This window comes from Oratosquilla oratoria, chromosome 22 (assembly GCF_046742065.1).
Source record: "Oratosquilla oratoria isolate Oo_2021 chromosome 22, ASM4674206v1, whole genome shotgun sequence".
Taxonomy (NCBI): domain Eukaryota; kingdom Metazoa; phylum Arthropoda; class Malacostraca; order Stomatopoda; family Squillidae; genus Oratosquilla; species Oratosquilla oratoria.
This window is the reverse complement of record NC_134798.1, coordinates 56,137,114-56,163,878: the sequence shown is the minus strand read 5'-3', so window position 1 is coordinate 56,163,878 and position 26,765 is coordinate 56,137,114. Positions and strand designations below refer to the sequence as shown.

The window sequence follows — 26,765 nt, the reverse complement described above, 5'->3', positions numbered from 1 at the left end:
CTAAAAAAAAACTGGAACTTCGCTCGGTGCAGAGCAGAAGAGAGCGGTACGCCACCACGTATATGTGGAAAATATTAGAGAGGCAAGTGCCCAAACCTACTGCCGAGAGCTCCATGAATATCAAGAGGTGTTTAAGTAGATCAAAGGCTTTAACAAGGGTGATGCAAACATGTTCATCATATTAAGACAACAGGGCAGGAGTCACAGTAATGGATTTAAACTGGACAAATTTAGATTTAAGAAGGAAATAGGCAAGAATTGGTTTACTAATAAGGTGGTCAACCAATGGAACAAACTTAGTAACCATGTAGTATCGAGCGCTGAAAATATCAGTTGTTTTAAGAAACGGTTAGACAACTTTATGGATGGGGATGGCAGGTGGTAATGGACATGGAACTGTCAGGTGAAGGCCTCATGGTCTCTTGTAGTCTCCTTCATTCTTATGTTCTTATGAACTGTATCATCCAAGACATGGGAGAGCCTGCAGAGGAGGAATACCCGAATGTGTCTCTGAGCGACTTAGATCTTTCCACGCTAACAGTTTTACACATGAGAGACCCAAACTATTCAGCTGCCTACCAAGAAGAATCAAAGATTTGACGGGTGATTCCTCGGTTCTGGCACCAGTCTGGTCGTCCTGTGTTGGACTTGCTTAAGTATTTTAATATCTCTTAGTTAGTGAGGTCATCATGCAGCAATGGGCTCCGTAATCCAGGATGGGTCTGATTAACTTTGTGTAGGGGGAACATAGGATCTCCTTGTTAATGTTCATGTAGCTCTCCTTGATAATATTAAATTTGCTGTTTGATTTAACCGCCACTTTCGCTGTATGCACCGATAATTTCAGGTCTGATTGTTTGTGCACCCATTGAAGTCTTGGCCGTTATAGCCCCATTTCCTGTGATTCACCATGGTCTTGAATCACGTGTTGGACTCGTGATCGACAGCTATTTTCCTCCCAGAAGAGAGCTCAGAGCTTATATATAACCGATCTATGGGTAATGCTGTGACCTTACACGCATACACACACTCAACTCCCCGCCCACGAGTGATCTCTAATTCAGTACATACAGATAAACGCTACCTACATTCTTCCACTTTATTTTGGAAACAAACTTTCAATAATAAACATTTATGGAATGATGAATTTTAACGATGGATCTGTATATTCTAAGCACTGTATGGCTTTGGTTTGCTATAGTTATCCCTGATAACATCCATTTTTTGTTAGTCCATATGTCAGTTTTCTTCGTCTATGATAAGGTTCGTAGTTCGAAAGACAGGATTGTAAACATAAAGATCGTACTGACAAAGTTAAAGAGTTGCGTTCTGCAAGTTACATCAGTCAGCTTGAACTTTGAAGCGGATTGTAAAGGTAAATTGAAATGTTGTTTAAATATGTAAGTTAGAAATCCAGCCTTAAGAAATGTGGAACGAAGGAAACGTAATAATAGGAGTGAATGGACTGAGATCATCATCATGAAAGGATGACATGAAGTAATGTTCTCATCCGATTTAAGTAACTCTGAATAGTAGTGCTGGGCAAATACCGCTAATTTCAATACCGAAATTACCGGTGAACAACAATACCTTTACCGAAATTACCGGCAGTTTACCGGTAAAAGATTCGTGAGGTGGTAGTGACGTCCAAAGTTCGAGTCGAGTTCGAAAAATCAATGTTTTTGTCCCTTAATAAGCTACATCTCTGGTTCTATTTTACATATTAATTTTATTGTTATGTCATTGTAAAGGGAAAAAGTCATACTTTAATTGGTGCTACTATAGCATGCTATATACCGCGCGAGTGAGTGAATGGAGGGTGTCTGAGGGTGGGTGTGGTGTGTAAACTTTCATCCGCGTGTGTCTGCATGCATGGGTTCATGTTTGGAGGGTGCATGTGGGAGTGGGAGTTTTGTTAATACGCACACACATACACATATAATGAGCTTTGACTAATTTGTAATAAATGTTTTCCTAAAAACTAACCTAACCTAACCAGACTAATTTGTAATAAATGTTTTCCTAAAAACTGTTTTTATGCTCCCTTGTTTTAGTACTTATTTCATACAAATTAGCCCAGCACATGATCCAAAGACCAAGGTGAATACTCAAGGATATATTAGATTTCATTGTCAGCATGTTTGTTATTTATTTCCTCAATTATTGTTTCGTACAAATTAGTTTGTATTATTATTTAGAAACGGAAGCATATTGGCATTTTCATCACTTATGCATATATATATATATATATATATATATATATTATTATATATATATATATATATATATATATATATATATACATATATGTACATATTTATACATATATATATATATATATATACATATATGTACATATATATATATGGGTCCTCGTTTGACGGCACGAGGAATTTTTCGATGAAACTTTCACCTTTAATAAAGTTTCATATGCTGATCACAGAAATAACAGTAATTCTATTGAGAAATTAACAAAAATGCCGAGACCTTAGCGGTACATACTTGCTTAATGATAAAAGTTTAACTGTTAAAATTAGCGGGACACTGGGCCCGTCAGTACCATCACTCAGTACCACCAAGCCAATACGTGCTTACTGCTCTCTGAGTGTTATGGTATAGCTCATCGAGTTATCGGTTAACGGAGCTTTAACGGTAACAGAATTTTTGCCGGTAAGCTACCGTCAAGGTTGTTATCGATAAAACCTGTAACTTTACCGGTAGCTGCCCACCACTACTGAATAGATGTAGAACAAATATCACATGATGATACGGTGGTGTGGGTAAACCAGTTCAGTCTGTCAGGCCCAGCTTTAGAAGTGTTGTACTTTTTCTAATCACTAGTGCCGTGGAGAGGAATGGGCTTAGGAGTGGTTAAATGGGGTTTTCTCATGTATGAAGTATATATGGTTTGATTCACCAAGGATCTTATAAATAAAAGATCTTTGTTGTGTGTAATTACGTTTTTGTAGTATACAGGAAGGGAGCTGTACTGAAGGAATGCTATCTCGGTCAGTCCCCTGCTCCAGGTCTGAGATTCGGTAACTGGTAGCATCTACCAGGCAGGCCCATAACTCAGAGAAGAAATATTGTATTCTCGATAAGGGATGCTAGTGTAGGATAAGGTGTTCAGTGTCTTCTGTGTGGTTTGATTCTGTGGGTTGGCTTATACTGTGCAGGTACTGTTAGGTGGATGGTGTCCTGAACACAAACATTTAACATGCCATTGTTAAAATTTTAATTCTACTGAGGGATTTTTCTAGAGGTAGTTGTTAAAGTATTGAATTTGTTTTGTCATAAGAACTTGTCGGTATTTTTTATCTATTTTTTTTTTTTTTTTTCTAATTCTGTCTCACAGGCTCCAATAATCATGCCTTATTTAAAATTGGTATATTGTTCCAGGTTAAGTTACATCTTCTCTTGGTCTATTGAAATTAATGGATTTGTATACATACATATACCAAGGCCTTTTCCCCCTTCCAAGGGAGGTAGCCAAAAAGGGAAAGGCATAAAAACACTCCCACCCATTTCATCCCTAAATACACTCCACACCCCTCCCACCCTTCCTCTCATCTGAGCACCTCCTGGATGACGGATTTGTATGGAAAGTTATATTTCTTATACCTTCAGACAAGTAATCTTTTTTAGCTTGTGATCCCAGATTCTGTCTTGTTTCTTATTTCTGGTGTCCTCCAGTCTAGCTGGAGTGGCTCCTCAGGTAACATTTTGTATATGAATGTCCATTTGTGAAGTTTGGAGACTTAGATGATGTAATAGTGATGACCCCGTTGTGAAGGTCATAACATTCTCCAAAAAGGTGGGTCTTGAGGTGTTTCTTGAATATTTCAACTTTTTCAGCATATTTTACTTGGCTAGGCAATTGGTTGATCTTTCCCAAGTTCTAGGTTAACTCTTGGTCCCCTAGAGCCCTTGTGGATGATCCGAGTCGTTTTGTCAAAGGTATTAGGTCACTACCTAAGTCAATAAGTTGGTCTCTTACTCGTAGATATCTGACAATGTTTTCTCACTACTTGGTAGATTAATAAACATAATTTGTATTCAGTTCTTGCCTTAATAGGTAGCCATTGAAGTTGAATTAAGCAAGGAGTAGCCCTGTCTTTTTTTTTTTTTTTTTTTTTTTGTAAAGGATGAATTGGCTACTTTGTTCATTATCACCTATAGTATTTTCAGTAAATAATTTCATAGTTTGTGATAATTGGAGTTGCAATAATCAAGTCTACTTATAACATAATTCTGAATAAGAAACAGTGTTTTTGCTATCAGGGTACTTTTTTTATGAAGGCGTATGTGATAGTTTGTAGACTTTATCTTGCTATTAATTTTGTATTCAATTCTTGCCTTTATAGGCAGCCAGTGAAGCTGAATTAGGCAAGAAGTAGCTGTCTTGTGGCTTTTTGTTGTAAAAGATGAGTTTGGCTACTTTGTTCATTATCATCTGTAGTATTTCCAGTAAATAATTTGATAGTTTTTGATAAATGGAGTTGCAATAATCAAGTCTACTTATAACATAATTCTGAATAAGAAACAGAGTGCTTTTACTATCAAGGTACTATTTTTATGAAGGCAATATTGCATGTGTGATAGCTTGTAGACTTTATCATGCTATTAATTTGTTTTTTCACTGTCAAAATCCATCAAGGATAACCCCAGATATTTTACACTTTTATAAAGGGTAATGCGAGTTCTGTTTGCAGTGATATATTTAAGATTTGAGTAATGCTTTAGTTTATTATTTGATACAACAATCATTACCTCTGTTTTATCTCATTTAACTTGAGTTTCCTTCTAATCATCCATGTTTTTATTTCCTTCATAAGTATCTCTATCTTGTTACCGTGTCCACCCCTTCTTTAATTTAAAGATTGCAATCAGGTCCTCTTTTTCACTCCAGTCTTTAACATTGCCACATTACTTTCCAGTGTATTTGTTTACCAAGTTGCTCCTAATTCTTCTTTATATCCAGTTTTAATATACAGGGTTGGAACTGTGCTTGAGGGGTCCTGTCTCTACATATTTATTTATAAAATGCTGTCTTAAATTCATTAATGTCATTGGCCTGGAGTATATTTTCTTGTAGGTTAGCCCACAAATATCTGTATGAAAAGATGTAATTCATTAAATCTTTTATGCAGTCTCTTTTAGTTATTTACTATGGTATTTAATCCATTCATCCCATACCAGCAGATCATCAATACCCATTTAATTTGATTGAAAATGAGTTGGGAGATCAGGTTGATGAAAGAGTATGGGGATGGTTTGGACACAGAAAGAATGAGTGAAGAAATTTGCTGATGATACAAAACTGTGTGAAATGGCAAATGGTCACTTAAACCAATTAGATATTCAGGAAGATTTAGATAAATTACAGCAATGGTCTGAAAAGTGGCTAATGAAATTTAACACAAGTAAATACAAGGTAATGCACATAGGTAAAAATAACAGTAAGTATGTGTACGATATGTACGATATGTTGGGCCGACATATCGGCAACGCGCAAGCCGTTGTCGGCGCTGCCGCGCACTACCGGGGCAGTACACTGTAGACCATGCCACAATAAAGTATATTGTACATGGCGCAGTGAGTAGGATCAAACCTACGCTACCCACCATGGCTGGACCTGAATGGGTGGGCACCGACGGAGGCCGTCCTGTACATCCGCCTCCATTGCACGCCTCCTCTGCAACGCTCCTTAGATGCCAGGTTCACCGCAGCCGAGTGGCAGGCACTGACCGTCAAGGAAGCCTTGGACTCTGTCAGTGGCATCGCCCTCCAGGCGACCAACCAGGCAGCCGACTGGTGCAGGTTCTTCACCGCTCGCCAGGAACGCAACGAGCCCATAAGTGAGTACTTTACTCGGTCTGCTCAGTGTGCAGCGGATTGCGAATTTAAGTGCCCCCATTGTGACAGTAGCTTGTCTGAGTACATGCTGCTCCGTAAGCTAGTGAGTGGTTTGGAGAGTGTTGGTTTAAAAGAGGAGGTATTTCGCAAATGTGATTCGTTCAAGGATACAGATTCCTTGCGTAAGTTTTGTGTGGCGTTCGAGGCGGCTCACAAGGACGCCGCTCCCCCAGGTCTGGACGGTAATCTTGGGCGTGAGACGCTAACGCCAACGGCGGCGGTGACTCCGCAGCCATGCGCACCGCAAGAGGATCTCCAGCCACAGGTCGCTGGGAACCGCCCACCACCCCACAAGCCCCACTGTGGCAACTGTGGGGGCAAACACATGCCAAGGAAAGGCATGTGTCCTGCGGAGACGCTGACATGCTACGGGTGCGGCAAGACCGGTCATCTACGTCGCCTGTGCAGGAAGAGTAAAAAAGCAGCTGCGATGGAGGGGGAAGCCTCCGGTATAGTAATTGCAGCCGCAGGGAAAGCCCAGAGCCAGCCGTGTATTTGGGTGACCGTCAGCGACACACGGAAGGAGACATCGGCCAGGATCCGAGTGATACCGGACACAGGAGCCCAGGTGTGCGTTGCGGGACCAGGCCTGCTAGCCGCCCTGGGCGTTGATACGACATCGCTAGTGAGCCGGGGCAGCCTGCGTGACGTAGCGAATGTGAGCCTGAAACCCATGGGCGCAGTTACCTGTCGCATGCAACATGGCAGCAGGTTCACGACGCAAGAGGTCTTCGTCGTGAAGACCGCCTCCCGTTGCTACATTTCCTTACAGGCCTGTAAGGATCTGGGTTTGGTACACCCTAACTTCCCGCACCAGCCCGCAGTTGCAGCATCGGCTGCCCCCGAGTCAACTGACGGCGCACTGCCGCTGCCGCGGCCTACCTCAGTCCCGTTCACCTCGCTAGAAGAAAATGTGCCACAGCTAGAGAACTGGCTTCTCCGCCATTTTTCCGGGTCAACGTTCAATACTGACAGGAGCCCTCTGCCAGTAATGGAAGGTGAGCCACATGCCATCCACCTGCTCCCGGACGCCAAGCCCTACGCCTGCCATACACCGGCTACGGTGCCGAAACACTGGGAGGCGGTGGTGAAGAAGCAGCTGGACGAGGACGTGAGGAAGGGAATCTTGGAGCCGGTACCAGTTGGAGAGGCAACAGAATGGTGCGCAAGGATGGTGGTGGTCGCGAAGAAGTCGGGCCAACCGAGACGCACCATCGACTACCAGAAACTCAATGCCGCCTGCAGGAGAGAGACCCACCACACTCCTACACCGTTTGACATGGTATCTGGCATCCCACGCCACACCTACAAGACAACAGCAGATGCTCACTGGGGCTTCCATCAGGTAGAGCTACAGGAAGCCAGCAGAAGGCTTACTACCTTCATCACACCTTGGGGCAGGTATAGGTACTGTAGAACCCCCATGGGCCACTGTGCTGCTCCGGATGCCTATACCAGAAGGTACGACGACGCCATCGCTGGGATCCCAAGAAAATTCAAGTGTGTGGACGATACCCTGCTGTACGACGCCAGCGTGGAAGACGCCTTCTGGCACACGTATGATTTTCTGGAGACGTGTGCCATGAAAGGTGTGACCCTGAAACCAGAAAAATTCAGGTTTTGTAGAAGGCAGGTGGACTTTGTGGGCTTTCATGTAGGCTGGGACGCCTACAAGCCCACAGAAGAAAGACTGGCCGCCTTCAAGAACTTTGACATGCCTGTCGAACCATCCATAACAGACATACGCTCCTGGCATGGGTTCGTCAACCAGCTGGCACCTTTCCTAGCCACCGCTCCAGTCATGGAGCCATTCCGAGAGTTACTACGGAGACCACAGGGGAGGAAAGTCTACTGGGACGAAAACCTACAGGAAAAGTTTCGGCAAGCCAAAGAAGTAGTCTGCAAGCTCGCCAAAGAAGGCCTAACATATTACGACAAGGACAGACCTACGGTGGTAGTGACGGACTGGAGCAAGGTGGGCATTGGCTTTGTCATTCTACAGCAATACTGCCCCTGCCCCCTGAGAGAGGCTCCCTTCTGCTGCAAGAGCGGGTGGCGCTTGGCGCTGTGTGGCAGCCGTCACCTAACACCCGCGGAGGCAGGTTACGCACCGGTGGAGGGCGAAGCTCTGGCTGTCGCATGGTGCCTCCGTAAAGCTCGCCTTTTCCTGCTTGGATGCCCCAATCTCCTCATAATCACCGACCACCGTCCGCTAGTGAAGCTCCTGGGGGACAGAGAGCTGAAGGACATAGTGAACCCGAGACTGTTTGCCCTGAAGGAGAAAACGCTGCAATATAGGTTCCAGATCAAGTACCTCCCAGGTAAGCGCAACTCTGCAGCCGATTTCTTGTCCCGTTACCCAGCGCTCTGTGCACCACCGGACGTCATAGATGAAGAGCTGGCCAACGACATGGAAGCTGCTGTAGCGGCCGCAACAGTGGCGGTGCTCGACAGCGATGACCAAATAGCCCTGGAGAACTCGGCAGTGGTGCAGGCCGCCGCCGATGACCCAGACTATCAGCTACTCATCGCGAAAGTGACAGCAGGAGATTGGCACCCACAACGGGCTCAAGAGCTGACCTGCCTGCGACAGTTCTATGGAGTCAGGGACAGACTGGCGGTGTCGCAAGGGCTGGTGACATACACCTACGAACAAGGAGCGGTCCGTTTAGTGGTACCTGCAGCACTGAGACACCGTGTGGCAGCAAACCTCCACGCAAGCCATCAAGGTTTAGACGGGATGCTACGAAGGGCGAGACAGGCTGTGTACTGGCCTGGCATGGAAGGTGACCTACAGCACCACAGAGACACCTGTGCCAGCTGTAACACGCACTCACCCTCGCAAGCCGCCGAACCCCTCACCCTGACACCCCCACCCCAGTACCCATTCCAACACACCGTGGCAGACCTGTTCCAGCTCGACGGACGAGTATACTTAGCGTACGCAGACAGGCTCACGGGCTGGCTGGAAATAGCGCACTTGACCAGCGGAGCTACATCAAGCAAGCTCTCGTCAACACTTCGACAGTACTTCCATCGGTGGGGCGCACCAGAGTCAATCTCGACAGACGGTGGAACCAACCTAACCAGCGAGGAGATGCGCAACTTCTTTGGGAAATGGGGAGTGAAGGGAAGAATCGCCTCTGCTCACTTCCCACAGTCGAACGGGCGTGCAGAGGCGGCAGTCAAGTCTGCCAAGAGGCTACTTCGCGACAACACAGGCGTCGGAGGGAGCCTTGACACCGACAGAGCAGCTATGGCGTTACTGCAGTACTTAAACACGCCTCTACGCGGGGTGAACAAGTCACCAGCGCAGCTGGCTATGGGCAGGCAGCTGCGGGACGGTGTCCCCGTCCACAGGCAACACTACAAAGTGGACATCCACTGGCGACACGCCCTCCGGACAAGGGAGCGTGAGGCAGTACGGCAACAGGAAGCATGGGTTGGGAAACAAGGCACACCCAGATCGCTGCCCCCATTAACGCTTGGTACCCGTGTGTTTGTGCAAGACCAGTCCACGAAGCTGTGGGACAGACGAGGCGTGGTCAGTGAAATCCTGCCGCATCGTCAATATACAGTCAAACTCGAGGGAAGTGGACGACTGACGCTACGCAACCGCAGGCATCTGCGAGCCGTAAGAGGCTCATCTCAACTCACAACACGGACAAACCCAAGCTCTCCTCCTCCACCAACTCCTCGACTCCACACACAGCAAGAGACGGTGGATCGCCCACGGCGTCGTGTCAAACAACCGGCATGGATGGCGGATTTTATTACCACACCCTCACATTAGATATATGCGTGTATAGCTGTTTGTATTTACGTGTGCATTTTTGTACAACTACAATTTTTTATTTTTTTTCTTGGTTCATCTTATACCTTGTAAGATACTCTGATTAAATTTACATTCCTTTATGTTTATATTCGTGAATGTTACTGCAGTCAGATAGTACAATGTCCATACATTTGTGAATGCCATGTACATGTATTATCTTGGGGGGAGATGTACGATATGTACGATATGTTGGGCCGACATATCGGCAACGCGCAAGCCGTTGTCGGCGCTGCCGCGCACTACCGGGGCAGTACACTGTAGACCATGCCACAATAAAGTATATTGTACAGTATGATTACAAGTTATTTGGAAATTCGTTAACAAAAGTGAATAGTGAACAAGATCTTGGCGTAATTATCAGTAATGACCTTAAATCATCAAAGAAGTGTATTTCAGCCTCTGAAAAAGCAAATAAGATTCTAGGACTGATTGCGTGATCTTTTGACTTCAAAAGTCCATCTCTCATTAACAAGCTATATAAATCGTTAGTTCGTCCACATTTGGAATATGCTGTTTCCACCGAATCTCATTAAAGACATTGACAGATTGGAAAAAGTACAATGGCGAGCCACAAAACTTATTCCAAATATCATAAATAAGTCATATGAAAATCGACTAAAACATATAAATCTATTGTCCCAAAAAAGTGTAGATTCAGAGGCGATTCGATACAGTTCTTTAAGATTCTGAAGGGAATTGACAAAATCAAAAGTGACAAAATGTTGACACTAAATGCGAATCCGACAAGAAATAATGGTCTCAAACTGTCAGGAAATAGATTTAATTTGGAAGTGGGTAGAAACAACTTTGCCAACCATGTAGTTAATGAATGGAATAAATTTCCTCCAGAGGCAGTGCAATGTAGTTCAGTTCAAAGCTTAAAGAATCATCTAGATAAACACCTAAGCAAGATGCTGTAATGATTATCATTTATTTTATATTATTTGTTTATTTGTTTTGTTATCATTTGTCTGTTTATCTTTATTTGCTTGATTCTCATTTATTAGTTATATCTCATGTATTATTTACTATTTTCCTGTTTGTTTATTATTTAACTATACCTATGCATTTATTTATGTATTTCATTTATTATTTATATTATTATAGTTTTTTATTATTATTATTTTTTTTTTGCATTTGACCTAGATATGGACCAAAAGGTCTCCTGTCAGCATGCTCCACCTTTGTAATCCTTTGTAATACATTGTACCATGTAATGACAGTGAGTGATTGTATTCTGTGGTAAAATTATGAAGACATGTAATAGTAAGATAAAATTGTAAAACTTCATTTTGTCACCAGTCTGTTAGGGTCATGAGGAATTTATAAACCCACTTGACCTCAAATGTGGTATTGACTAATTAAGTTTTGTGTAAGAAATATTTTAGGGACCTGTGTTACATTGTTATAGACCATGATTGATGATTAATAAAAAAAAAAAAAAATGATACTAATTTACTGTCTACAGTCCCTCCATTCTGCTACTTCTTAAATCTCTCCTATACCACCTCTGAATCTACATTTTTGTCTCAATGTTGGCTCTAGCACATACACCTAGGTCCCTTAATTCAACACTCGCCATCCACTTGTGGGGATATTTGGGCCCAGGACATAAACCCACTTCAGGAATTGGTGGCATTTTATGTCCTGGGCCACTTCCTGAAGTGGATTTGTCCTGGGGCCAAATGTCTGCACAAGTAGCAATTGACGAAAGTTGGATGAAGAGACATGGGTGTACTTTGTGTCAATATTGTCCAAAAGGGCAGAAGTGGTGATTGTTTCTAACAAAAATTCTAAATCTAGTTGAGAATATGATAAAGGAATGGTTGTGTAACACTGAGTTTAATGTGTTTTTACATTTGAACACAGGTTTTTATGGTTGAAACAGACATGGACGAGTCAGCAGTTACCACAGTTAAACCAAGATGTCAGGATGGAGGATGGCAGTTGGCACTACAAAATGTCACAGAGCGCTTACAGTATTTGTATTCAACACGTGAACATACTGATCTTGAAATTGTCCTTCCAGAGTATGATGAAAAATTCAAGGTAAGATTGATTTATTTTCCTTTTATTATTATTATTGTTATTATTGTTATTAATAATAAAGGAATAAAGAAGAAAAAGTGGGAGACTTGTCTTGTATCATTATTTTACAATATGCAGGCCCACAGGCTGGTGCTCATCATGAGTTCCCCTGTTTTTGAGACCATGCTCACAGGCTCTATGGCTGTGGAAAAGGAGCTCACTTTGTATGAAGACTCCCCGCAGGCAATCCGTAGACTTCTGGACTGCATGTACAAGGACAGCATGGACCTAGAATCTATAGATGAGGCTCTAGAGGTATATGCTGCAGCCCACAAGTACCAGCTTGATGTTGCCAGAAGAATTTGTTCAGAGGTAGGAGGATTTTGTTATTGGTTTAATGAGAATGTAGTTAATTTAATGTTGATTTTTTACCCATCAGGAAAATGCTATTTCCAGTCTCACAGTTGTTGAATTTTTTGTCATTAATTTGCACAATGTATAATTGAAGAGTGATGTGACCTGCTAGGAGGTTCTTATCTACTAGGTATATTGTTTTGAGTGGATAAGGAGGAGGGTCCCCCCATATAAAGGAGCAATTATGATAATGATTGAAATGCACTTTTGCATAGAAAGAAAAACAAGTATGATATAAAAAAGATGATTGCAATACAATAAGCTATAGAATTATTGCTCCAAGTCACTTGAGTTGAGCAAGGCTTTGCAACCCTTCTTCTCAGGAATTCTTCCTGGGCTCCCTTGGAGATAGTGTTACACTGGTTGGAAACTCCTGCTATAAATGATGAATATGATAGCAGAATATTAATTGCTTACATGTACTAAAAAGACTTTATCCTGTATAAGTGGGTGATCGGACCAAGACATATGCTCACCGTCCACTCACGCATTACCCACTTGTCCCTTTTTTATTATAGGTCTCTATTGATTTCATAATACATATATAGTTCCAAGTGCCTTTACATTTTTTTTCCTGTGGAAATTATATTCCCAGTTCTTCATTGTGGCATGGTCGATGGAGGGATTGAGGAAGTTGGTGACGGAATTTGGGAGGATGTGGAAGAGAGGGAGTTTGAAGGTAAATGTGGATAGGGGTGTGGTGATGGGGTGTGCGGGGAGAGAAGGTGGCAGTGGACTAGAAGTGAGTATTAAGGGAGAGAGACTGGAGGAAGTGGATAGTTTTAGATACTTGGGTGAAATGTGGTGGGAAAGGGAGTGGAGGTTGAGGTAGAATGTAGATTGAGAGAAGCATGTAAATGTCTTGGGGGATTAAAAAGTGTAATGAGAAATAGACATTTGACAATGGATGCTAAGAGGAGATTCTATGACGGAGTGATTGTGCCGACAGCACAGTATGGGGCAGAAACAAGGAATATAAAAAGAGGAGGAGTTTGAATGTGCTTGAGAAGAGGTGCCTGAGAAGTATGATGGGGTTACTAGGGTGGATAAAGTGAGAAATGAGGAGGTGAGAAGGAGAATGGGGATGGAAAGGGAGTTGGAAGATAGGGTTGATGAGAGTATTGAGTTGGTTGGGACACATGGAAAGAATGAGTGAAGAAAGACTAGTAAAAGAGGTGTGGAAGGCAGAGGTAGAAGGAGTGAACATGAGGGAGCAACCAAGGATTAGATAGATGGATGGGGTAAAGGGGCATTGGGAGAGGGGAATGTTTGTTGACGAAGGAAGGGAAAAGACAGAAGATAGAGATGAATGGAGAATGGTTGTATATGGATAGTGATGTGATGCATGAAAGGGAATGGGTGGGGGTGAGGGAGTATGTGTGAAAAATAAATTGACGCAGCCTGAGGGGATTTCTCCCCGTCTTCTCCATTTCTGCATAAGGGGATGGAGAGGGGGTCGCTGATTTAATGAAGCGGCCTTGCTGTGGATGTGCTGTGTCTTGTAACACTATTGACCCAGGGCAGTGGGCAAGATGCAGGGATGACCCGTCATCCAGGAGGAGCCAAGATAAGAGGGAGGGAGGGGGGTGGATGGGAGTGGAGTATGGGGATGGAATGGGTGGGAGTGGATTTTATGCCTTTGTTTTTTGGCTACCTCCCTTGTAAGGGGAAAAAAAGCCTTTAGTATATGTATGTATTTCATTGTAATGTTTTATTCATGATATCAAGTACCTTTGCAGTATATCATATCCAACCTGACAGAAGAAAAAACTCTGGTAGCTTTGGATGCATCATTGTTGTATGAAGACCTCAATATGAATAACAAGTGTAATGAAGTGAGTACTGTGCCATTTCCTTCCAGTAGTGCAAATTCATTCAAGTTCTTAATTGTTGGCCAGGGTGTTCAAACATTTTGATTATCAGAGAAACTTGTTTCATGTTTGATAAGGTCTTGATGCTCTTTTAGCTACATTTTTTTTATTGTAGATACTTTTAGTTTAGATATCTAAATGCTTCAATAATGTAATGTACAAAAAAGTCTTCCTATAGTAGCCAAGTCATGTATTTTTGATGAGCTGCCCTAAGTCTTTGAAAAAGTGGTTTGGCAGGAATGTAGATATTAATTACAAAGTATATTATTCATGAATGAAACTTTTACAACAGTGTGGAGGTACAAGCAGCTAAAGTAGCACTCGTGCTTTGTGGACAAAGAATAGTTGTAATTGTTGGGGCAGCCATAGAATTAGAGTTAATAGTATGGTTTCATATATAATTCTTCATATGTTCAAACACTTGAGCTCACCTGACTCCTTAAACAGACAGAGCTCAGAGAAACAAATGCAGTACAACTCCTTGATGCCACTAGCACACTACCCTTACATGAAAAGCCAGGTCATAACTATGTGGCAAAAGAGACCACTTCCTTGGCTCTAGGACAGCATTTCCCAACTTGGGATACTGTGAAGTGATGCCTAGGCTACATACACTTTCCTTAATCCATCTAGTAATAAGATATTAGTTTGGGGGTGCTGGACTGCTTAGGCCCGACAACAGGGGTTGCTAAGGTCAGAAAAGTTTGGAAACGCTGCTCCAGTGACCTAAGAAATTCTAGACCAAAGTGGATGCTGTGCATGCAGTATTAGATCTCAGTTGCAGTAATTTTATCTATATATATATATATATATATATATATATATTTTTTTTAACCCTGTGTTGGTCAGTTATTGGATGAGAAACCTGATGATGTCATGGGTGCTGACTGTGTGTCCATGATCAGGAAGGAAACAATGAAAAATCTGCTGCAGAGGGAGGACCTTGAGGTGTCATCAGAAATGGTTTTATTAAATGCCATCATTACTTGGTGAGTGCTCTTACTTTCTTATAACATCATGGTAATTATTTTTATTGCTTTACTTTGCAAGATAAGCAGGGATGATGACGTACAACTTTCTCATTTTATACTGCATATTTTAGGGGTAAAGCTCAGATTTATCAGAGAAAAGAGGAACCTTGCAATAGTGCTCTACGGAAGGAGACTGAAGACCTTTTGAAGGAAGTGCGGTTTATGACCATGTCCAGTGACGAGTTCATTGATAAGGTCATTGATACGGATATTTTTAGTCACACAGAGTGTATTCACATCTTGAAGTGCATTCGGGGTAAGGATATATCAACCATACCAGAGTCAATACCATTGAATCCTTCAGCCATTCACAGAAGGATTTTTAAGGCTGATTTAGGAAAAGTTGGGAAGTGTAATTGTACATTTGTATGTGAAGCTAATATGAAATATACAGTATGTTCAGAAATAAGAACTTCAGAGGACATAGTGGTTTACCAAATTGAATCTAAATTCCCTAGACTGGTAACAAATATACGTGATAAATTAAGTGGAAGTTGCTCTGAATCATATTTGAATAAAAGAGTTAGCACTTTAAAGAAACCATTTGTGATGAAAAAGGGTAGAGCATATTCCATACATGGTGTCTTTCCATCAAGCACTGAAATACAGTGTTCAGAGTATTGTTCTTATACCACCACTGTAGGAAATGTATCTATATCTTATGAGAATCATAATAAATTAAAATTAAAATTGTATTTCACTCCTATTATGAATCCTTGAAGAGTAAATGTAGGTGAGTGATGTTTGACTTTAGTCCATAGTGATACCCTCACAAACCATATTAAAAGTATTGTCTGCATGTCACCTTGGAATGAAGAGCCAGCAAAAAAGAGTGTGGAAGATGAAGGTGGGTGGAGTGAACCCGAGGGGAAGACCAAGACTCAGGGCATTGGGTTTAACAGGAATAATGTCGGTTGATCAAGGAGGGAAGATGTCAAGAGACAGGTGTGAGTGATGAGTAGTTGTGTATGGATGAGGGAATAACGTGGCCCAAAGATATTCCTTTTCATTTGCTCTATTTTCTCAAGTAGATCAAGGGAAGGGGATCAACATTTAATGAAACCTTGGAGAGTGAGTCAATTTCAATGTCAACCCCTGCTGTGGATGTGCTCTGATTTTGTGCATTGCAGTGAGCAGGGGAGAGGGATGACCCATTATCCACCAGGAGCTAAGATGGGAGAGTCAACATTTGGGTTTTTTGATGGATGTGGTATGAATGTATGCTTTGACTCTGCCATCCCCTTGTAAGAATGGAAAGGTCTTTTAGTATCTGTATTTACACATGAAAAGTATAGTTTATTGGTTACCCATTTTGTAAAGGTAATTGTGGGTTTTGATTAGTATGTACATACATACATACATATACCAAGGCTTTTTCCCCCTTACAAGGGAGGTAGCCAAAAAGGGAAAGGCATACACATACCACTGACTTTTTCCCTCTTACAATGGAGGTAGCCAAAGTCAAAGGCATAAATCCGCTCCCACCCAATTAGCACCCCTCCCTCCCCCTTCTCTTAGCTCTTGGATGACTGGTCATCCCTGCATCTCACCCATTACCCTGGGTCTGAAGCAATGCAGCAAGACACAATAAGGCTGCTTCATTTAGTCAGGACCCCCCTCACATCCCCTCATGCAGAAAAAGAGAAGATGGGGAGAAATCCCTTCAAGGCTGTGTCAAAATACCATTCACACATGCTCCCTCACCCCCGTAACCCCAACCCACTCCCTTCCATGCATCACAGCATCATCCATACACAACCATTCTCCACTCGCCCCTATCTTCTGTCTTTTCCCTTCCTTCCTCAACAGACATTCCTGTCTTTACCAATGCCCCTTTTACCCCATCCATCCATCTCATCCTTGGTTGCCCCCTCATGTTCACTTCCTCCACCTCTGCCTTCCACACCTCTTTTACTAATCTTTCTTCACTCATTCTTTCTGTGTCCAAACCATCAACTCTATCTGCCATCTCTTTTTCCACCCCTGCTCTCCTCCTCACCTCATTCCTCACTTTATCCAGCCACTATAGTAACCCCTACCATAATTCTCAGACATTTCATCTAGAACACATTTAAACTCTTCCTCTCATATGTTCTATGTTTCTGCCCCATACAGTGATGTCAACACTAGTTTTTACAATATTTGGTGTTATATACAATACACCCTTTTAAAAGATGCCTCTTTTTTACTAGAGTGTTTGAATGTTTCATTGTACATTTGGGGGAAGATACTATATCCAAGATAGTTTTGTATAGAAAAAATATATGATTGTGTGCATGTAAATACAATATTGTGACAGTGTTATAAAATAAAATATGAAATCTAATTCAACCTCTCATTAACTTTTAAAGCAATTTGCCACAACATCAGTGTCAGCGATTACTGGAAGATGCAATTGAAGTAAATATATTACAAAATATGTTCCAAAATAGTAAGCCATGTACAAAAAATGTACAGACAAGGCTAATATTTCACTAATTAATACATATCAACCTTATTGTATGTTACCAAAACTGGTAAATAAATTTTGACATATAAAAATTTCACATGGAAACATATTGGTGAATGATTTGTGTTGTTGTTATTATTATGAGAGGGGGAGTTGCCGATTAAATAAACCCTTTCTGTGGATGTGCTGTGTCCTGCTGCATTGTTTCTGATCCAGGGCAGTGGGTGAGGAGCCAAGAAAAGAGAGTGGGAGGGATGGTGAATGGGAGTGGAGTGTGTGGATATGAAATGGGTGGGAGTTGTTTTATGCCTTTTAACTTGAGCTACCTCCCTTGAGGAGGTGCTCAGATGAGAGGAAGGGTGGGAGGGATGTGGAGTGTATTTAGGGATGAAATGGGTGGGAGTGTTTTTATGCCTTTCCCTTTTTGGCTACCTCCCTTGGAAGGGGAAAAAAGCCTTGGTATATGTATGTACCTCCCTTGAAAAAGAGGAAAAAGCCCTTGGTATGTGTGTGTATTATTATTACTTTTATTTTTGTATTTATTTATTCATCATTATTCATTTATTCATTTTTCAAAAAAGTTGTGGAAGGGGCAATCAAGACCTTTGAAAAATGTAATTTTTGCAGGAAAATTAATTTTTCCCTGATACAAACCTGAGGTACTCCTTACAATAGGATACTTCGCGTAGCGCAAATATTCTACCGCTAAATTAAAATCTTCACTCTGTGGGTCTGGGCAACGCTTATCCTCAGTAAGGGGCCCTATTGGGGCAAGGGGGCCCTTCCCCTCCACCACAAGTCTCGCACACTATACTCCATTCTCTGAGCCAGGTATGAAATTAAGCACAAGGTTTGTCAGGCAAGGAGAAGGAACTGTTTAGAGGGGTGGTTGAGGAGGGCCATTAGAGGTAAGGAGTACCTCAGGTTTGTATCAGGGAAAAATTAATTTTCCTGCGAAAATTACATTTGTTCCGAAGAATACAAACTCTTTGGTACTCCTTACAATAGGAGACTTGGACTTAGGAGGGAAGGAAGTCGTTATCTAGCCTGGAAAACCACCGTAAGGAAAAATTTAGTGTGCTAAGACTACGTTGACCAGACCCCTATACATTCCCCTCACTTTGAAGTGCACCCTTTTCTGTTCCCTGGAGTGGAGACAGACAGGTTATACTCACTTTTGTACCACTGAAGGGCTTGAATTGATTCCCTTGGAATGCAGCAGAACCCTCAGGTGAGGTAAGGGAATGTAGGAGTATGAGAAGGACTTTGGAAAGTTATCTCTGCGGTTGCCGAGCCAGAACCTGGATGACAGGGTTGGTGATTTTTTTTTTTTTTTTTTTTTTTTTTTTTTTTTTTTAAATAAAAGAAAATTTTTTTTTTATTTAAATCAGATTTTTTTTATTTAAATCAGATTTTTTTGATTTTATTAATAATCAGCATAAAAGATATTGTGAAAGTTATATATATATATTCTATATGTTAGTGTAAAATACATTTGAGGTGTTTTTACAGTGTTGCATCATCTCTCACTTGTTTATAACATGTTTGAACCTGTCAAGCAGCCCAGTGGCCACTGACCAGGATTGCATCATCTCTGTCCTGTACCTGATACATGTTAGAACATGGCCGGATTTGTGCCACTGTGTAGTAGTTTGATTGTTTGGATTGGTGTTACAGGCTAGTCACTCATTCCTGAGCTAACTGCAAGAGTGTGAAGATGTCACTAACCACAATGGTTAATATATCTGGTAGGAAGAGTGATCCAGTGAGAGAAAAGGTGTCTAACTTAACCCTGAAGCGGTCAGCAGAGGACCTACTTGCACGACTAGAACCAATAGCTGTGGCTTTAGACAAAGCACAGAGTGATAAATGTACAATTGCTGAAGCAGTGAACATTTGGAAAGAATTAATCACAACTTTAAGCAATGGCAGAGATGCCCTAACTGCTGTGAGAAAGAGGTATGACCAAGTCATAACACAAGCTCATCTTGCAAACCTAATTCATCCTTCCCTTCAAGGAAAACTGCTTAGTGAAGAAGAAGTGAATAATGCAATGGACTATGCTAATGAAAGGTTTCCTTCACTTGTCCCAGTCATCATGAAATTTCAAGCCAAATCGCCTCCTTTCCATGCATTTAAGTTCAGTGATTTTGTGACCAAGTCTATGTCAGCTGTTGAATGGTGGAGGTCACATTCAAATGTGTTGGATAGTGATGTCATTTCAGCAGCACAACAACTACTGTCTGCAGTGGCTTCTTCATCAGGGGTTGAACGAGTTTTTTCAAGCTATGGTATAGTACATTCAAAATTAAGGAACCGGCTGGGAACAGAAAAAGCTGCAAAACTGGTGTTTTTGTTTAAAACTATGAATGCACACAAAATGGATGTATATGATGATACTAATGATCAGGATGCTTAAAAGAACCAAATTCATTGTCAAAAGAATTAAAAACCTTACTTTTTTATATTCAAAAATTTTTTGAACTACTTTCAGAGAAGTGTTTCATTATTTTTTAAAAGAAGATTGCTTTTACAGAATAAATTCAATGTGCTTTTGCTCTGAATACAGGCTGCAATAATTTTCTTTTTTTTAAATTCATTACTTCAAGAAATAAGTATAGCTCATTATAAGTAACCCTTTTTGATTTCCTTATTCAATAGCAAGTAGATTTTTTTTCTATTGCAAAAGGAAGTGATTTAGCATTTTAGTCCTTAGCTCATTACAAGTAAATCCCTTTGATTTCTTTCTTGATGGATGTGAATTTTTTTGTTGAACTGTACAATAAAAGAAAGCATTTAGTATAAAGTCAGTGTGCTTTTGCTCTGAATACAGGCTGCAATAATTTTCTTTTTTAAATTCATTACTTAAAGAAATAAGTATAGCTCATTTTAAGTAAACCTTTTTGATTTCCTTATTCAATAGCATGTGGATTTTTTATGTTTTTATTGCAAAAGCAAGTGATTTAACATTCTAGTCCTCAGTTCATTCATTACAAATAAAACCCTTTGATTTCTTTCTTAATGGATGTGAAAATGTTTGTTGTACTGTACAGTAAAAAGAAACATTTAGTGTTCTATTTCTCAGAAATATATAAAGCAGGTATAATTATGTTTGTTTTTATATTTTTCATTTACATTCCATATTGCTTAGTGAATAAGTAAATACTGATTTAAATCGATGATTTTTTTTGAAAGAATCATTTGATTTAAATCTTGATTTAAATCACTGATTTAAATCATCATGATAAAAATCAGCCAACCCTACTGGATGAGTTGTCAGGGTCAGCTGTGTGCTCTTGGGGAGGGGTATATCATTTCAGGACTTCTTGGGTGGCCACTATGGGGCCCAAAAAGAAGTTCCCTAAAGATTCCCACATAACTTCTTTGAGGTAAAAGGAAGTGAACGTATTCTGGCTCTTCCATGTACCTGCTTGAAGAACCTGGTTGACTGACAGATTCTTTCTGAAGACTAGGGAGGTCCCCACTGCCCTCAGGTCATGGGCTTTCGCCTTAGGGCAATCTGTGTGGTTCATGTCGTAGGCTCTGCGGATGACTTCCTTGATCCAGTAAGAAATGGAATTCGTAGTGATGGACTTTGGTTTACCTTTAGTAGAGATGAACAACCTTTTAATTCTGGTCTAAGATGTTCGGTTCTCTTGAGGTAGGTCCGGATGGCTCGTACTGGGCATAGTACTGTTTCAGTCTGTTCTCCCCCTACAAATGCGTCTAAGGACGGAACACTAAAGAACCAGAATGTAGGGACGGATTTGGCAGGATCTTGGTTTTTGGCAATGAATTGAGGCATGAAAGTGAAGGAGACCTCTTTCCATCCTTTGGAATGGGTGACTCTATAAGAGATGGCGTGTAACTCCCATACTCTCTTGGAAGATGCCAGGACTAGCAGAAAAACTGTCTTCAAGGTGAGGTCCTTCAGATGTGCCCTTCGGAGGGGTTCGTAAGGGGGACCCCTCAGATAGTTCAGGACTAATGCCACATCCCACGGAGGAGATTGAGTGCTGAAGGGTTCTTTGTTCCAAGCCCCATTGATGGGTTGATGTAGAAGATCTGGTCTTCCCTGAAGGGCCAGAGGCTCTTCTACTGCTAGATCGAGGGCGTCTGGAAACCATGGGGCTTCGGGCCACCAAGGAGCAATCAAAGTCATCCGAAGGTTGGATGCGTTTCTTGCTCTCTGGAGTACCTTGTGGAGCAAGGGAAATGGTGGGAAAGCGTAGGTGTCCAGGTTGTCCCAACTTTGCAGAAGAGCATCTTCTCCTGCTGCCAGAGGATCCGGGAGAGGGCTGAAATATATTGGGAGTTGGTGATTCCATCTCGTGGCGAAAAGGTCCACTAGAGGGGAGTCCCATTTGCTGAGGATGAATTTCGCTACTTCTTGATGGCGCCACGACCTTGCCCTTGGGACCAGGTTCCCTCCGTCTACCTCGCCGTGACCTGTGGACGACTCTCTCCCTCTGGAGTAAGTTTGGGACAAATCGGAGACATGACGATTTTTAGCCAAATCTGTGGGTGGTAATTTTGGGGGTCATTTTGGTCACTTGACCCGATTGGGTCACCACCTCAGCCACAGGTCGAGGGTCACCAGGGCTCTTGCGGACTCCACTTAGATACTGCTCAGGCTAAAATTACGGGCGCCAAGAGGCAGAAATGAGAGGGGAAAAACACACACAAATTTGGCTGGTCGCCACGACCTTGCCCTTGGGACCAGGTTCCCCCCGTCTACCTCGCCGTGACCTGTGGACGACTCTCTCCCTCTGGAGTAAGTTTGGGCCAAATCGGAGACATGACGATTTTTAGCCAAATGTGTGGGTTAACCCCTTTGGTAATTTTGGGGGTCATTTTGGTCACTTGACCCGATTGGGTCACCACCTCAGCCACAGGTCGAGTGTCACCAGGGCTCTTGTGGACTCCACTTAGATACTGCTCAGGCTAAAATTACGGGCGCCAAGAGGCAGAAATGAGAGGGGAAAAACACACAAATTTGGCTGGTCACCACGACCTTGCCCTTGGGACCAGGTTCCCCCCGTCTCCCTCGCCGTGACCTATGGACGACTCTCTCCCTGTGGAGTAAGTTTGGGCCAAATCGGAGATATGACGATTTTAGTCATTTTGGGGGTCATTTTGGTCACTTGACCCGATTGGGTCACCACCTCAGCCACAGGTCGAGGGTCACCAGGGCTCTTGCGGACTCCACTTAGATACTGCTCAGGCTAAAATTACGGGCGCCAAGAGGCAGAAATGAGAGGGAGAAAACACACACCAAAGGTTCACCGGCCTAGTGAATGTCTGAAGTTTGTAACATCAAGGAAACCCTTAGACCCTATGTCTATTACGGGTTCAAACGGTCAAAAGAACTGAATAAGGTCGCCACCCGGTCGGACACCGGGGAAAGAAAATCAAACTAACTTAACTTAAAGAAATATAATTAAATAAATTATAAGTATGAAAGTTAATACAAGTAAAATGACACGAAAATAATATAACAAAGACACTATTACAATTAAACAAACATGATTTTACATAATATATCTGACTTCTGATCATACATTTGACATTACACAAAAGAATCAAGTTCGAAGATTTTAACGGGATTGAATAGACGTGAGACCGAGTCACAGATCACCAAACAGTCATGAAATATAAACTAATCCTAAGCCCAATGCTACTCAATCCGCGCTTCACTTATATAGGGCTCTACAAAGCTAAGTCCTAGTAGATCTGGCTTGCTGCTATACCAAGGGAAAAGGGTCACTTGGCCCGATTGGGTCACCACCTCAGCCACAGGTCGAGGGTCACCAGGGCTCTTGGGGACTCCACTTAGATACTGCTCAGGCTAAAATTACGGGCGCCATGAGGCAGAAATGCGAGGGGAAAAACACACACAAATTTGGCTGGTCGCCACGACCTTGCCCTTGGGACCAGGTTCCCCCCATCTACCTCGCCGTGACCTATGGACGACTCTCTCCCTCTGGAGTAAGTTTGGGCCAAATCGGAGAGATGACGATTTTTAGCCAAATATGTGGGTTTTGGTAATTTTGGGGGTCTTTTTGGTCACTTGACCCGATTGGGTCACCATCTCAGCCACAGGTCGAGGGTCACCAGGGCTCTTGCGGACTCCACTTAGATACTGCTCAGGCTAAAATTACGGGCGACAAGAGGCAGAAATGAGAGGGGAAAAACACACACAAATTTGGCTGGTCGCCACGACCTTGCCCTTGGGACCAGGTTCCCCCCGTCTACCTCGCCGTGACCTGTGGACGACTCTCTCCCTCTGGAGTAAGTTTGGGCCAAATCGGAGACATGACGATTTTTAGCCAAATCTGTGGGTTAACCCCTTTGGTAATTTTGGGGGTCATTTTGGTCACTTGACCCGATTGGGTCACCACCTCAGCCACAGGTCGAGGGTCACCAGGGCTCTTGCGGACTCCACTTAGATACTGCTCAGGCTAAAATTACGGGCGCCAAGAGGCAGAAATGAGAGGGGAAAAACACACACAAATTTGGCTGGTCGCCACGACCTTGCCCTTGGGACCAGGTTCCCCCCGTCTACCTCGCCGTGACCTATGGACGACTCTCTCCCTCTGGAGTAAGTTTGGGCCAAATCGGAGACATGACGATTTTTAGCCAAATATGTGGGTTTTGGTAATTTTGGGGGTCATTTTGGTCACTTGACCCGATTGGGTCACCACCTCAGCCACAGGTCGAGGGTCACCAGGGCTCTTGCGGACTCCACTTAGATACTGCTCAGGCTAAAATTACGGGCGACAAGAGGCAGAAATGAGAGGGGAAAAACACACACAAATTTGGCTGGTCGCCACGACCTTGCCCTTGGGACCAGGTTCCCCCCGTCTACCTCGCCGTGACCTGTGGACGACTCTCTCCCTCTGGAGTAAGTTTGGGCCAAATCGGAGACATGACGATTTTTAGCCAAATCTGTGGGTCCCCTTTGGTAATTTTGGGGGTCATTTTGGTCACTTGACCCGATTGGGTCACCACCTCAGCCACAGGTCGAGGGTCACCAGGGCTCTTGCGGACTCCACTTAGATACTGCTGAGGCTAAAATTACGGGCGCCAAGAGGCAGAAATGAGAGGGGGAAAACACACACAAATTTGGCTGGTCGCCACGACCTTGCCCTTGGGACCAGGTTCCCCCCGTCTACCTCGCCGTGACCTGTGGACGACTCTCTCCCTCTGGAGTAAGTTTGGGCCAAATCGGAGACATGACGATTTTTAGCCAAATCTGTGGTAATTTTGGGGGTCATTTTGGTCACTTGACCCGATTGGGTCACCACCTCAGCCACAGGTCGAGGGTCACCAGGGCTCTTGCGGACTCCACTTAGATACTGCTCAGGCTAAAATTACGGGCGCCAAGAGGCAGAAATGAGAGGGGAAAACACACACAAATTTGGCTGGTCGCCACGACCTTGCCCTTGGGACCAGGTTCCCCCCGTCTACCTCGCCGTGACCTGTGGACGAGTCTGGAGTAAGTTTGGGCCAAATCGGAGACATGACGATTTTTAGCCAAATCTGTGGGTTAACCCCTTTGGTAATTTTGGGGGTCATTTTGGTCACTTGACCCGATTGGGTCACCACCTCAGCCACAGGTCGAGGGTCACCAGGGCTCTTGCGGACTCCACTTAGATACTGCTCAGGCTAAAATTACGGGCGCCATGAGGCAGAAATGAGAGGGGAAAACACACACAAATTTGGCTGGTCGCCACGACCTTGCCCTTGGGACCAGGTTCCCCCCATCTACCTCGCCGTGACCTATGGACGACTCTCTCCCTCTGGAGTAAGTTTCGGCCAAATCGGAGACATGACGAGTTTTAGCCAAATCTGTGGGTTTTGGTAATTTTGGGGGTCATTTTGGTCACTTGACCCGATTGGGTCACCACCTCAGCCACAGGTCGAGGGTCACCAGGGCTCTTGCGGACTCCACTTAGATACTGCTGAGGCTAAAATTACGGGCGCCAAGAGGCAGAAATGAGAGGGGAAAAACACACAAATTTGGCTGGTCACCACGACCTTGCCCTTGGGACCAGGTTCCCCCCGTCTACCTCGCCGTGACCTGTGGACGACTCTCCCTCTGGAGTAAGTTTGGGCCAAATCGGAGACATGGCGATTTTTAGCCAATTTTTAGCCAATTTTGGGGGTCGTTTTGGTCACTTGACCCGATTGGGTTATCACCTCAGCCACAGGTCGAGGGTCACCAGGGCTCTTGCGGACTCCACTTAGACACTACTCAGGCTAAAATTACGGGCGCCAGGAGGCAGAAATGTGACGGGAAAAACACACAAATTTGGCTGGTCGCCACAACCTTGCCCTTGGGACCAGGTTCCCCCCGTCTACCTCGCCGTGAGCTGTGGACGACTCTGTCCCTCTGGAGTAAGTTTGGGCCAAATCGAAGACATGACGATTTTTAGCCAAATCTGTGGGTTAACCCCTTTGGTAATTTTGGGGGTCATTTTGGTCACTTGGCCCGATTGGGTCACCACCTCAGCCACAGGTCGAGGGTCACCAGGGCTCTTGCGGACTCCAATTCGATACTGCTCAGGCTAAAATTACGGGCGACAAGAGGCAGAAATGAGAGGGGGAAAACACACAAATTTGGCTGGTCGCCACAACCTTGCCCTTGGGACCAGGTTCCCCCCGTCTACCTCGCCGTGACCTATGGACGACTCTCTCCCTCTGGAGTAAGTTTGGGCCAAATCGGAGACATGACGATTTTTAGCCAAATCTGTGGGGGTCATTTTGGTCACTTGGCCCGATTGGGTCACCACCTCAGCCACAGGTCGAGGGTCACGAGGGCTCTTGCGGACTCCACTTAGATACTGCTCAGGCTAAAATTACGGGCGCCAAGAGGCAGAAACGAGAGGGGAAAAACACACACAAATTTGGTTGGTCGCCACGACCTTGCCCTTGGGACCAGGTTCCCCCCGTCTTCCTCGCCGTGACCTGTGGACGACTCTCTCCCTCTGGAGTAAGTTTGGGCCAAATCGGAGACATGTGCTCTTCCCCCCTCCCGTCCTCTTCTTTCGTTTCCCTTCACTTCTACTCTTCCCCTCCTACCCTCCCCTCCCTTCTTCATTCCCCTTCCTTTCCTTTCCTCTCTCCTTGCCCTTCCCTTTCTTTTCTTTCCTTTCTTCCTTCCCTCTTTCTCTCTTCTTTCATTCGCCCACGATACAAAAGAAAACGGAAATAAAAGA

The 26,765-nt window shown here is 43.5% G+C and overlaps 1 protein-coding gene across 2 annotated transcripts; it reads left to right on the top strand.

The window, feature by feature from the left end:
* Nucleotides 1-1,270: 1,270 nt before the first annotated feature.
* Nucleotides 1,271-17,421, top strand: LOC143037603 (BTB/POZ domain-containing protein 6-A-like). 2 transcript variants are annotated; one of them, XM_076206078.1, is made up of 6 exons: nt 1,271-1,375; nt 11,621-11,800; nt 11,918-12,151; nt 13,933-14,028; nt 14,914-15,053; nt 15,167-17,421. In XM_076206078.1, exons 2-6 carry the CDS (start codon nt 11,627-11,629, stop codon nt 15,813-15,815), a joined length of 1,293 nt encoding a protein of 430 aa, XP_076062193.1. In that variant the 5' UTR covers nt 1,271-1,375; nt 11,621-11,626; the 3' UTR covers nt 15,816-17,421. The 2 variants fall into 2 exon arrangements, with proteins under 2 accessions (XP_076062193.1, XP_076062194.1); XM_076206079.1 differs by lacking the exon at nt 13,933-14,028.
* The last annotated feature ends 9,344 nt before the right edge of the window (nt 17,422-26,765 follow it).

Excerpts from the sequence above, each read along its gene's own strand:
- LOC143037603 (XM_076206078.1), top strand. The coding sequence starts at position 11,627 with ATGGTTGAAACAGACATGGACGAGTCAGCAGTTACCACAGTTAAACCA. Across the intron at positions 11,801-11,917 it reads AGTATGATGAAAAATTCAAG|GCCCACAGGCTGGTGCTCAT; the intron begins GTAAGATTGATT and ends TACAATATGCAG. Across the intron at positions 15,054-15,166 it reads TTAAATGCCATCATTACTTG|GGGTAAAGCTCAGATTTATC; the intron begins GTGAGTGCTCTT and ends TGCATATTTTAG.